General features: G+C 38.0%; 1 protein-coding gene across 1 annotated transcript in view; it reads left to right on the plus strand.

Annotated features, from left to right (window-relative positions):
* Positions 1–12,933, plus strand: part of cachd1 (cache domain containing 1) — an 80,261-nt gene that overhangs the window by 41,296 nt on the left and 26,032 nt on the right. Inside the window, exons 4-5 of the mRNA XM_017304501.2 lie at positions 7,716–7,822; positions 11,965–12,091. Coding sequence (XP_017159990.1) covers positions 7,716–7,822; positions 11,965–12,091 — 234 coding nt within the window. The remainder of the gene's footprint in view (positions 1–7,715; positions 7,823–11,964; positions 12,092–12,933) is intronic.

Genomic DNA, 12,933 nt, shown 5'->3' on the forward strand with positions numbered 1-12,933 from the left:
TAATGCAGAATTTCCATTTACGATTAAAGTTTGCATGGTGTCAATGCCTAGGTCATGTTTCTGCAGAAGAAATTCTCACTATTTTTACTAATGGCAGGCTGACGGGTCACTTCAAAGGTATATATTCCAGTGGTGAATCACTTCTTGAAATTCACATCAAGCAGATCATCTTGTCTCTTGGTTGCACAGTCAACAAAATGACAAGATCTCTGCTTGCACATTAGAGATTAGATATCAAACGTGCTGCCAAGTTGTACGAGGGTCATTATTTATGCTTCAGTAACCAGCGTAGATGTTCTTCATCACTATTTTCTAATGCCTCCTTTAAAGCAACTCATTTTGTCTCCAGTTTAACCCTTTATGCAAAACTTTTCAGCATCTACTGATGATCTTAGTTGTCAAAGTCAAGACTAACCAAATAGTAACTTTGTCCTTTTACTGATTCTTCAAACTAAATGTGTTTTTTTTTACTTCACATCCCTTTGAAAAAAAAACCTCCCTGTGACTTAAAAAGGTAATTGACACCTGCATCATAACATTTTTAATCAAATTAACAAATTCAAACTCAGTCACATTACAAGATAGTAAAGGTCCAAGCTTTGTTGGTTACTGTGGTCTGCCATCAATTTGTTGGGGCACAGCTGTGCATCGAGCTCAGATTTATTGCTACAGCATTCCTAAGAGTGAAACTGGACTTTGAAGATCTTCCTGGAAGCAAGAGAGAAAATGTGAAAGCAGAGCAGCAGATTAAATTATTCAGCAGCATTTATTTACAGCGATGTGAGCATCTTGGTTATGTGGACTATTTCTGTTTTGATGATGCTCTGGTGCTGATGTTTGAGTTGGAGGCCAATAAAATGTAGCTTAGCAAATATCTTTTCACCTTATAAGTTCAAACACACACTCGGAGATTAAATTACAGGGAGGGATTGCAGTTTGCACTTGTTTACCATGCATAGATGCAACTGGAAGACAAAAATAAGCTATTTTTGTACAGTAGCAGCATAATCTGCTGCAGCATTTTTATTAAACTTGAATCTTGACTACCACTGCCTCATTTGACGATCAGTTGTTACAGAGGAAACCCGGTGGGCTTTGGCCTCACTGCTGCTGCCTGCAGTATATCAGTGAAGATACGTGCAGCTTAGTTGATCCTCTTGTAAACTTGATTTATAGTTTTTCTGGACTCCATGTGGAATAGATCCCCTTCTCTCACATAGTTATAAAGTCACGTAGGGGCTGTTGGTGTTTATTATCTGTAACTTTCTAAAATTAACAGTTAGACACCCATAATGCTCTTATTGTTAACAGAGCTCGTAACCTGTGCAGAACATGTTTGAATTCCTGAATGTAGCCTCTTCTATCACCTCTCTCTGACGGCCATTTACTCCAGCCTGTCTTGAGTTATTGCTGGTCGGATTCCTATAAAAGACTTTGATTTGTTGTCCGTCTGAAAGCCTACTCAGAGTAATTGTTCTGAAACCGTAGTTCAATTTTTACTTGCTGTATTTACTTACACTGCAGTGCCTTGTGGGAAATTACTTGTATCACTATTTGACATGACAAACTTCAATGTAATATATTGGAATTTTATTATATGGATCAGAACAAAATGGGACTTAATTGTGAAGTGAAAATAAAATGGATACATGGTTTTCTAAAGTTCTCATAAATAAAAACCTGACACATGATCAGATATTTATGTTATCTGGCCAGAACACTTTTGTCCAGGTCTTTAATTTGACCCCCTACAATGCTTGTGGCTTTATTTCAACAGTGGCTTTCTTCTTGCCCTTCATACGGGAATATTTATACAGTGTATGACAGTTATCAGACAATCCCAATCTCTAGTTATTGCTGTCGCTGCCTAGTTTTTCCAGTTTTACTAATATTCCAAAACTAGCCTTTACAGAACAGCTGGATTTATTCTGAGATTAAATTACAAACTCAGAACGTAGTGGTTATTAGTTTTTTACTACTTGCTAAGGCAGGTTCTGTCTGTACTGTTGGAGGGTAGACCTCTGCTCCCTCCCTGCCCTCGTCTGCCCTGCTTGCTCTGTTTTTGTCGGGTCTTTTTCCTATATTTTTGGAGCCTTTCTTTGCAAATCATACAAATCTACAAATTATGGATCTGGTCAACCGATCTCTCACTGCAATTGATCAAATTTTCGACGAGAAGTCTGGGCACAGGAGAGCCCGCTTGTCCTGCGGGGACACACCCGGCGGGATTCACCCTGGATTTATTCATGATAACAGGATTTCTACTGTTTGGAGCTTTTGGATTCCTGGCTTATCGACAAATTTGTGACAGACTTGGCCGAACTAGCGAACACTCGGACTGTTGGCGTGGACAGAGACGAGGACTCTAAAACTCACTAACCGGATGAAATTGATCTTGGAGAAGTTGCTAGTTTCACCTCAGTGGAACAACCAAACTAATTTGGATGATTGGGACCCGAGATGTATCGGAGAGACTTTAGGGAAGATGGAAATTTATAATCTTCCCGACCTAAGACATTCTGTTTCTGAATTGGCTTTCCCCATGTGGCTTTGGAAGGGCTGCATATCTCTAATCTCCTCGAAGATATGTAAACACAACGCTCTTCCCTCCTCACCCCCTCCTGTATCCATGGAGTTGCGAAGCTGGACACTCCTAAGGACATTCCTAGATAAACAACACCTTTATCGGACTCTGCCAGGATGCTCAGTAACGTTCCTTCGTAGCCCTTTGACGTCACCGCCTTCACTCGTGTCTTTGTTTTGCCCCTTTGTTTTGTCTGAATGTTGCCACCTGCCCTACTGTGTCCTTTCTTCTTTTTTGTTTTAGAAACGGTGGAGTACTCCCTATTTAACCCAGAAAAGGATTATTTTAGTTTATTAGTAATATCAGAAATTGTGGAGTACGCACTATTTAGATCAATGTTATGCAGCCCAGAATTAGAATAACTACGAACTTGGAATCCAGAAATACTTAACAGGAACAGTCGCTGCTTAGTTTATATTACTTTTAAACCAGAAAAGGATTTAGAACAAACTTAGAATTGTGGAGTACTCACTTTAACCCAGAAAAGGAATTAGATCAGTCACTCTTTAGCTTATTTTATCAGAAACTGTAGAGTACTCACTATCTAGAAATGGAATTAGATACTTGGTAACCCTGAACAGGAGCACTTAGTTTACACACTTTAGAACAACATTAGATTAGTTTTCTTTCCTTTTTTTTTTTTTTTTTTCGTTTGGTTTGTTATTTTTTCCTTTTAACTCATGTAAAGCACTTTGAATTGCCTTGTTGCTGAAAATGTGCTATATAAATAAAATTACCTTACGTTACCTTCAACACTCCTATTTCATGCCAGGACATTTCAGTAGACTGTAAAGATCAATGAATGAATGAATTAGTTAATTAATTAATTAAATCCATCCATCCATCCATTTTCTTGCACCCTTTTCCCTCAGTGGGGTCGGGAGGGGTGCTGGTGCCCATCTCCAGCCAACGTTTCGGGCGAGAGGCGGGGTACACCCTGGACAGGTCGCCAGTCTGTCGCAGGGCAACACAGAGACACACAGGACACACAACCATGCACACACACACTCACACCTAGGGGCAATTTGGAGAGGCCAATTAACCTGACAGTCATGTTTTTGGACTGTGGGAGTAAACCGGAGTACCCGGAGAAAACCCATGCACGCACAGGGAGAACATGCAAACTCCATGCAGAAAGACCCCAGGCCGGGAATTGAACCCAGAACCTTCTTGCTGCAAGGCAACAGCTCTACCAACTGCGCCACTGTGCAGCCCTAATTAATTAAATAATAATCTGAAAATGTCTTGATGCCATTTATCTATTTCTTGACTTATGTAGAAAATGACTGCCCTAGTTTTTTAGGCCTGCTTGATTAAAGGAAGTTAAACATATATTTATTCCACAATTTTCTGACTTGCATTTGTAAAACATTTTTTAATACATTTTATTTTCTTTCCACTTCACAACGATATATCAGTTTGTGCTGCGCTGCCACATAGAAATCAGTCATTTGCACTGAAATTTAAGGTTGTCCAATGTGACTAAAAATTAAAATGGTAGGAGTGCTTCTGCACTAGAGCATTATTTGGTATGTTTGGAATGTAGCGATTTCTTTTGGACATTTCTTATCCCCTATAGCAGAGACATAAAATGGACACACTGTACCTCAGTGCCATCCAGTCCCCTCTTCAGAAGAAGCTGCTACACACCAGTTTCCCCTAAATCCATTCACCATTTTGCCTTTACAGTCCTCTTCTGTAGAGCCGCTTCATCATCCAGGGATACATAAAAGGCTTTTTTCAAGCATTTCAATTCTATGGGTAGCGTGTTGGTTGCTTTACCACTGCTGCTGCAGCAGAGGGATTGCAAACACATTAGAAATGGTATTAGTCTCTGCGGCTCTCACAGCAGCAAGTCTCTTCAAGGTAATTGTTCTCATGGGGCTTTTTCAATAGAGCAGAACTGTCTGCTTTGTGAAAATACATGGTTCCTTTTGCAGGGTGCAGCTTAATGTAACATATTCTACAAACAGTGAGTGGCTTGTAGCGGCTGAAAAAACCAGGCGCTGTTCTATTTGGCATTTTCTGCTTTTCTGCTTCATGCTGCAAGTTTTAAATATTTTCTCTGGCCCATTTCGATGGTTTCCCCCAACATCTTATTATTGATATGCATCTAAAATTGGAGAATAATTTGATGTATTGCACAGCTTTTTTGCATATATAACTATATATTTATTCTATTAAACTAAACTGTGTGTGATCTTTTCATTTCTGATGAGCTAAATCCCATTTCTTTTTTTCTCCAAACCTATTCCACCACCTAATTAAGATGTTTAAAACTCACTGCATTCCTTCCCGCTTTTCTCTTCCCTCACATACGGCTTTTTGATGTTGAATTCAAAGCTGCTGTTTTTTTTTTTTTTTTTTTTTTTTTTTTACATTTAGCACACATTTCACATTGCCTCATGGCCTCCCCCTCCTGCAGACTGGGATGAAGGAGAATCGTGAAGAAGAATTATGGGGTTCTAAATGAGTGGTTTAAATGCAATCTGTGCATTAATACTTCTATCAGTTAAAATGACCATTGTTTGGGATGTAACTCTAAGAGGCACATGTGCAAAAATGTATGTTCCCAAACATACATGTCCCCAAACATCCCCAAACATTGTGGATGTTTGGGGATAGTTTAGCTGAAGGAAGGGAGGGATCAAAGTGGCCACGCTTGGTGCAGTGCAGGACAACCTTCTCCACCACCACCTGATCAACTCAGGCACATCTTGTTGCGGAAATCTGTGAGACATTAAAATGAGCAAAAGAGGGCTCTATAAGAGTCCCCAGCTCTATAGAAGATATTGCAGACCTACATAAATCGACTCACACCAGAGCTCATTTCGAAAAGCTGTCAGGAACAGTGCGGGAAAATTATTCTGTGTGGACAAGTGATTTCCTCCCCCCCTTGCTGAAATGTTCTCTTTGCAGTAAACTGAGCTCTTTTTAAGTAAAACCATATGCCCTGCACACCAAGATCCAGTCACTTGTATTCTTGCATGTGACTTTATTTTATCTATTTTTTTCCCCTCCTAACGCCTATACTTATTTCTTCATCAAAGCCCGAAGCTCTTCATTTCCCAATGACCTTGTCTTCTCATTACCTCTGTGTGCTCTCTCAAACTGATAAAGATTGTGCTGTGGACAACATAATCTGATATACATCTATCTCTTTTTTTAATTGGATCTCTTTCACTTGCTTTCTTCATGAAATGCATGGAATGGTTTAATTAAGGATGTATAATCTGTTGCTTATTAAATGCTACAGCATGTTCATATTGCATGTTTTGGTATAACAACGTTTCTCAAACAGACTCCGAGTCCATTTTCCAACTGTGGTCCTCTAAAATGCAAAATGTAAAACTTGGGTTTAATAGTATAAATTCCACTGATCAGAAGCTAAAATTTAATATCTGAACAAGTGCTTCCAAATAATGTTTGTTGCAACAGTAATTAGATGAACTATATAGTGACTTTCCAAGAGCTTTGCTTAAATTTAGATTTTTTTTTTTGTTTTTGTCATATTTCTCAAACTTAAGTACCTCAGCAGGAAGCTATGTAAAATGCAAATATGTAGTGATGTAATGTGGTTGTCAACAAAAGCAGATTATATTCTCGTTCTACGTGTTGCAACAATGTGTAGCGCAAGTCACAATAAACTTCCACAATCTGAATATCTAATGCTGTGTTGATCAGCAGAAAAAGGGAAGCTTCTGGTTTTATACATGTTATAAGTGTAACGTTTGCCAGCGTGTAATGTATCCTTATTCTGTGGAACCAATTTTTTAAAACCAGATTCTAGTTTTGTGTGTTAGACCTTCAAAATGTTATTAAAAGTTCATCCAATGTAAAAAAGATAGAGGAGTCATTATAAACTCAAACATTAGTTGTACTAATCCTAAAGCACCAATAATAAACATTAGTCCTGCTAATGCTAAAAAAAATACATTAGAGTATTTAGCAGAAGCTAATGCTAAAGTGCCAACTTCACTTCAAATTATAGATGTTTTTGAATTTAGCAAAAGCACAAAAAAAAAAAAGTGGGCTTGTGAAAATTTGGCCATGTTGTATTTGTTTGAGTATGTGATAGTGTTGCAACACATAATATGAGAAATAAATATTGGATTTTAATCATAACACCAATATTAATATCGGATATCAATATTGGCTCAAGTGTTCTTATCAGTGCACTGATAAGAAAATTATGTATTGATGTCAATACATAGTTTTTTGGATCACTAGCATTATCGGTTCTAATACCTGTTAAATGCAGCAGGATATCTTTGTCAATAACCTTCTACTGAGATGGAGAGTAATACTGATGCTAGACTATCACTGGGTAACAACTAATATCTTCCCATTTCTTCTCAAATTTTAATGTTTCTTAGGAAAATCCAAAACCAGAGTTAGCCCTGCTTGGGTTGAATCAACCATAAGAACAAAGTATTTCTTCACAGTTGCCTCATTAAATTCCCCCAAATTTTGGGATTATTTAGTGTAACATCATCTGCCTCTGTTATTTGTGCTGAACTTTTATAGCTGCTTAGAACTGTATTTATCTCTAAATAAAATATTGTTGCTGTTGGCTCTCAAAACAAAAATCATTGCGAGAGTTTTTTTTGTAGCTAATTTTGATTTATAGTTCAGTGCTGTATGCTGCAAGGCAAAAATGAGGATGACTGAGATTGGATTATTTTACTTTAATGATTAAGTCATCAAACCAGGATGAGTTTTTAATGGTGCTTGTTCTTTATTTATTTAAGCAGCTGTGTATTAGGGATGTTTGGAGAATTTCAGCCATTTTCCATGGAAAGTTTTATTCACGAGTCATAAAATCTGCTTTAATAAGTGTTCTGGGCATCAGATAATACAGTTAGCAACTTAACTGTACTGTAATGAAACAAGAAAAGTCTATTTTTTTAAGCAGATGTTTGAGTTTGGTTTTGGACCAACATGGTTTCACTTGTTTCCCTTTATGAAATCTCTCTACGTCTTAGGAAATAGTTTAAGTAAAAGCATGAGTGATAAAAGTGAGTGATCAAACTTACAGATCTGGTTTGTAGTGATAAATCTGCAGTTTCACCAACAAATAATCGGCCATGCTCTGTAAATTCTCAACCACTTCCTCTTTGCATGTCTGCAGGTTTGATGGAAACTTCAATACCAACGTGTCCAAGACCATCTGCTGTGACAGACTTTCCCCCACAGTCAACAGCAGAGCATTCAACCCGGGACGAGACCTCAACTCAGGTTAGTTTAGATCTACTATTCCCGTACAGAGAGACACAGGGAGGATTTCTTGTATGCAAGCTAGCCTGTCATGAACTGCAGTTCCCATAGAAGCAAGTTTTCATGACAATTTTACCAGTTTTTTCACTTCTCGGCTCCAGAACGTTTAACATTGTCAAGGACATTGATGTTCTGTGGAACCAATTTTTTAAAACCAGATTCTAGTTTTGTGTGAGACCTTCAGAGACCTTTTGATTCGTTCTCTTTGCATGTTCATTTAATTCTTTTTCTATTATCATTGTTTTCAATCTTTTATCTTTAAGATCAAATAATCTTATTTTACTTTAAACTCTAGTTTGCAGGTTTATTCAGATCATCTGTTCTTTTTTCCTTTTGAGGAGAATTTACTTATTTTGACTTGATGTCAAATAGAATTTGCATCAGTTCTAAAAAAATAAAAAAAAAAGCCCTCTTATTAAGAGACGTTTAGTGAACGCAGTGGAAAACTGCTCTTTATGACGGCCACCACAACACATTTAGTGAGTTTTCAGATTGCATGAGCCCAGCTACAGATTATGACCTTGTAAAGCTCACATATGTGTTTGCAGCACACGTCTGTCTGGATCCAACTCCGAGGAAAATGGAAAAGGATCTTTTAGCTCCAGTTTTCAACCAGCTGACTTTTCTGTTTTGGCGCTGTTTCTCAGTTTACTTTCTGAACAACACATGCTCATAACATGCAACTTTATTTGTAAGAATAATTAATTTTATCTTTGCGATTTACAAATCGTTTCCTGGAAATTTAGTCTTCCTCATTGCAAACTAATTTCACCATTCTTTAGAAAAACAATGACAATTTTATGACCCTGATTAAATTGATGGATTCCATTCCGCACCAATTTCTCAGTCATTCTCAAAGTGTAGGCAGATTTTAAGCCTCGACTGTTTGTTTTGCCAGACTGGTTGATTATTTTACTTGAAGTTTTTTGTTTTAACATACTGGACCAGTTAAATTACATTCTTGAAACCTTCTTAACAGATTATTCTTCCAGAATTTTCTGTGTGTTCAGCTATTTTTAGATACAACTTCAGTAAGGTGAGTTTGTTTCAACTAGATCAGTTTGACAGCAATGGTAAATAGTTGGCATTAAAGTCCATCCTAAGCAGTCAGATCCTATCTACCATCATATGGTAGAGGGTTTTGTTGCAGGAAGTATGAGAGAGCAAAGGCAACCTGCAAATATGACTCAGTCGCACCAATTCTGTCAGGAGTGGGCAAGAATTTCAACAAAACTATACATCTGTCATTCTGTTGCTACTCTGGCTCAAATCTTTTTTCTTTTTTTTTTAAACCAGGAACAGCTCTCTACAAATCTTTAGTTCCTGCCACTTTTAACACATCATCATTGGTGGGGCTTTATTTTCCTTACAAGGCCAGTCGTAATGAGTTCAAGTTACCCCTCGGCCTCCTTGCTCCTCTTCTCGTCCCTCACACTAACTCCTCCTTGACCTTCTCACTGCCACTCTTTTCAGTCTCTCCCATTTGTCTCAGCCTAGTCTAAACAAGACCGCTATAGCGGGAAGGGAGGGCGTGGCTAAGGACACCAGAAATAATTGAGGAGGAGAGAATGATGAATGAAGGGAAAGAAGGGAGGGGCGAGAACTGATTGAAATGGAGTAATTATATCTAGACTAGGTTGTTTCCTCCATCCCCCTTCCCTTTTTATCTGTCATTTTCCTTCTTCTTTTGGAAGGACAGGGACAATGGTGGATATTGGTGAAAATAGTTTTTATACAGGCAGGTCTGCGAGAGATGAGAGGCTGAGTGCAGTTTGATTACAGCACTAGTTTGATTCATCTACTTTTTCCCCCTCTTTTTCTTTCTTCCAGTGTAATTTTTCAAACTTCAGACCCCCAATTTCCCATTCTACCCCTTTGCTTTCCATCCATTTTTGTCTACCTGTCGCATCTTTTCTACTTCCATTCTTGGTCAGATTCACATTGTTGTTCCAGCATGCATGTCCAGTCTGTCCACCTACAGTGGACAGACTGGACATGCATACAGTTGACTGGTCATAGTTTTGAGACAGAGGTAAGAGCAGAGGTAAAGCTAATGTTATTTGTATTAGTTTGGAGTTCATCTCTAGCATGTCTAGCTTTATTGACTGGAAATCTGTGTAGGCCACCGACATTTCCTAAACCGACATGTTTCATAAATGTGGTTACAACATATTTATCCAGACGTATGAAAAAACATTGTTTTTTTTGTTTCGTTGTTTGGGGATTTCTTTTTTTTTTTTTTAGTTGAACACTGAATACTTTTCAAACTTGACCAAGTTTGGAACAAGGTTTTGTAAACTGTCGTCATATCTCTGGATTTCTTTTTGGCATCATTAAAGTATTATTGTGCGCAATCTGATTTGGTATTTGAGAAACAAAGCAATTTTGCACTTAATGATCTGTAAGACAAACAGTGAAAGCAGTAAGGGAAATATTTCACTTTGGTTTTATATAAAAAACAGACAGCAGAAGTTTCTATAAAAGGTAGAAGTCTTGAAGCAAGTTTTTTTTTTCTGACTAAACAAGAATGGACTCCCATTAAGATCCAGTACTATAACCAACCATCCCAATAGCTTTAACATAATCAAGCTATCAAGTGTAAATTCACAACAGACTGTTTTATTCTCCAATATCAGGTGGCTCAACGGGGAATTACTGTGGTTTAGTAGACTCGGTGAATAAAAGCAGATGGGAAAGCTAAAGTAGTAGCAAGTAGTTGTCGTGTGATCCCCACTTCTTGGTGTAGATAGCCATTTATCTTCACAAGCCTTCTTCTACTGCCAGCACTACAAAGTGGTTCCTGTTTATATGAACCAAAGAGACAGATGAGGTGGCAAAGGGGAAATGTTCAACACTAGGTGAACCTGTGTAAGTGGCTTTTCTTTCTTGAAGTGTAGTCGGTGTTTTTTTGTTGTTGTTTTTTTTGGTTGAATAAAGATTGTGTTTTTTTCTCTAATGCCCAACTAAAACATCACCCCTTTATGACAAAGTTAAGAAATGTGTGAGTTTGTGGAATGAGCTGACAGAGAACGATTCTGGAGTGTCTGGCAGTGATTGTAGAACTAATTAATAGAAGAATAAACATCTTGAAATCCCTTTCCAGGTCATGGAAACCAACTTCCATAAAGCTACAAATGACCTCCAGGATGTTTATTGAATCCTTATTATTGCTGCGAACTCAAAGATTAAACATCTGGGCAAATAGTTTAACTCACCATTAAAGATTACCCAAATAACAAGTAGTAACCTCATGTGGCTTATGAAAATGAAGTCATTTGTTTTCTTGCCATATACTGACTATGTTTTGCTACTTCAGCGTGTGCATCTTTTGAAATGGTCAATTAGGATAGGATTTGGTAATTTGACCTGATGTTTGCATTTTTATATTTTAATAGCCTTAAGGTTGCTTAAGGAGCAATTTTACTTCTTTTTTTTTTTTTTTTTTTTTTATAATCACCTTCTATTTTCGCAGACTTCAGCCCCAAAAGAGTTGGTGGGCAGTTGGTTTTTAGATGAAAATACAAAAGCCAGTGTAAGAATCGGTAGTAACTAAATTGGAGTCCAAGTAAGGCCTAAATGAGAAAGATCTGCTACTGGAGTTTATCATGAAAGTCATGATTGGGAAAAGACGAAGTTATTTGCCCCACTTCTATCTATAGCTGAATTTTTTTATGGGTTGAAATTTACGAAAACAGTAAATAAGGCTGTTTTTCTTAGGTCTGGTAAATCTGGAACTTTATTATGCGAGAATGGAAAATTATTTGCATTTTCAAACTTTACTTTATTTTGATTAAATGTCTGAATTTTCCAAAATGAGTCGGATTGACCAGATGTTTTTCCACTGGCTATCTCAAGTCTTGAGTGGAACCTTTTATGGAAGGAGTTGACATTTCATGTGCTTGTTTTAGATCGTCATTTTGTTCTGTGATCCACATATTTAACTAAACCTGAGCAGTACTGAACACTTCTCTGTGTTTGGGATGCTGCTGGTTTCACTTCGAAAATCCTTTTATTGTGTTTGTTTCTCCCAGGCACCTCCACGTGTCATCAGCCTGCTGAATTTTTTTAATTACCCATTTTTTTGTCTTCCATCTTATGTGCAGTGTTGGCAGACAACCTGAAGTCCAACCCAGGGATAAAGTGGCAGTACTTCAGCTCAGAGGAGGGCATCTTTACCGTCTTCCCCGCCCACAAGTTCCACTGCAAAGGAAACTACGAACATCGCAGCCGGTACATATCGCCCCTTCTCTCTCTTAAAATTTTTAAAATGTATTTAGGCACTATTCTTTTAAGCAGATAATGAAATCTTTTCCCGCTCTACACACATACGTGACAGTTGGATCTGTCTGCCATGTTGTTGCCTTCGTCTTCATCACCCCCATGCACCCTTCACCCCATCACCCCCTCCTCTGCTGGTTGCTGTAGGGTGGCCCAGAGGGCATGCTCATGGCATGCCGCCCTTGTACTTCATGACCATACATGCCTTTAGCAGGAATGTGCCTCTGTGCCACTACAGACTGATGGAATTTCACACCCCAAGTCTGTTTTTTTCCATTTTTCTATTTATAAACCTTGACTTGAATATATCTTTCACTTTATTCCTTATGTACTTTGCATCTTCACTTGATTTTTCTCATCGTAGTTTGAATTAGCAACTTGGCGTTCGGCCATGGGGAGAAAGGACGTTGCTTGGCCAGCTTTGGTTGTGAATAAGGCTTTGTGAGCAGTACCCCCCACTCCGTACCTCTGTACGTGTCTTCTTGTCCAGCAGACCACACACAGTGGCTTTGAATCCACGTCGCATTCTGCTTACAACATACAGCCATCAACATGTCAAACTGTGGATTGTGAACAATTTAGTTCCAACCCAACGGTTTTATTGGTTCAGGATAAATGATTGAACTCATCGGATGCACTAATCTGATTTCCAAAAGGAAGGGTTTCCTCTTTCATTGCTTTCAAAGTGATAACAGGTTGACTTTCCTAGAACAACAATTGTAGGTTGTTCAAGTTGCATCAAAAAGTGAAACTCATTAATTATAGATTCATCACACACTAAGTGTATAATGAAT

This window comes from Poecilia reticulata, chromosome 4 (genome assembly GCF_904066995.2).
Source record: "Poecilia reticulata chromosome 4, P_reticulata-male-v2, whole genome shotgun sequence".
Lineage (NCBI taxonomy): Eukaryota > Metazoa > Chordata > Actinopteri > Cyprinodontiformes > Poeciliidae > Poecilia > Poecilia reticulata.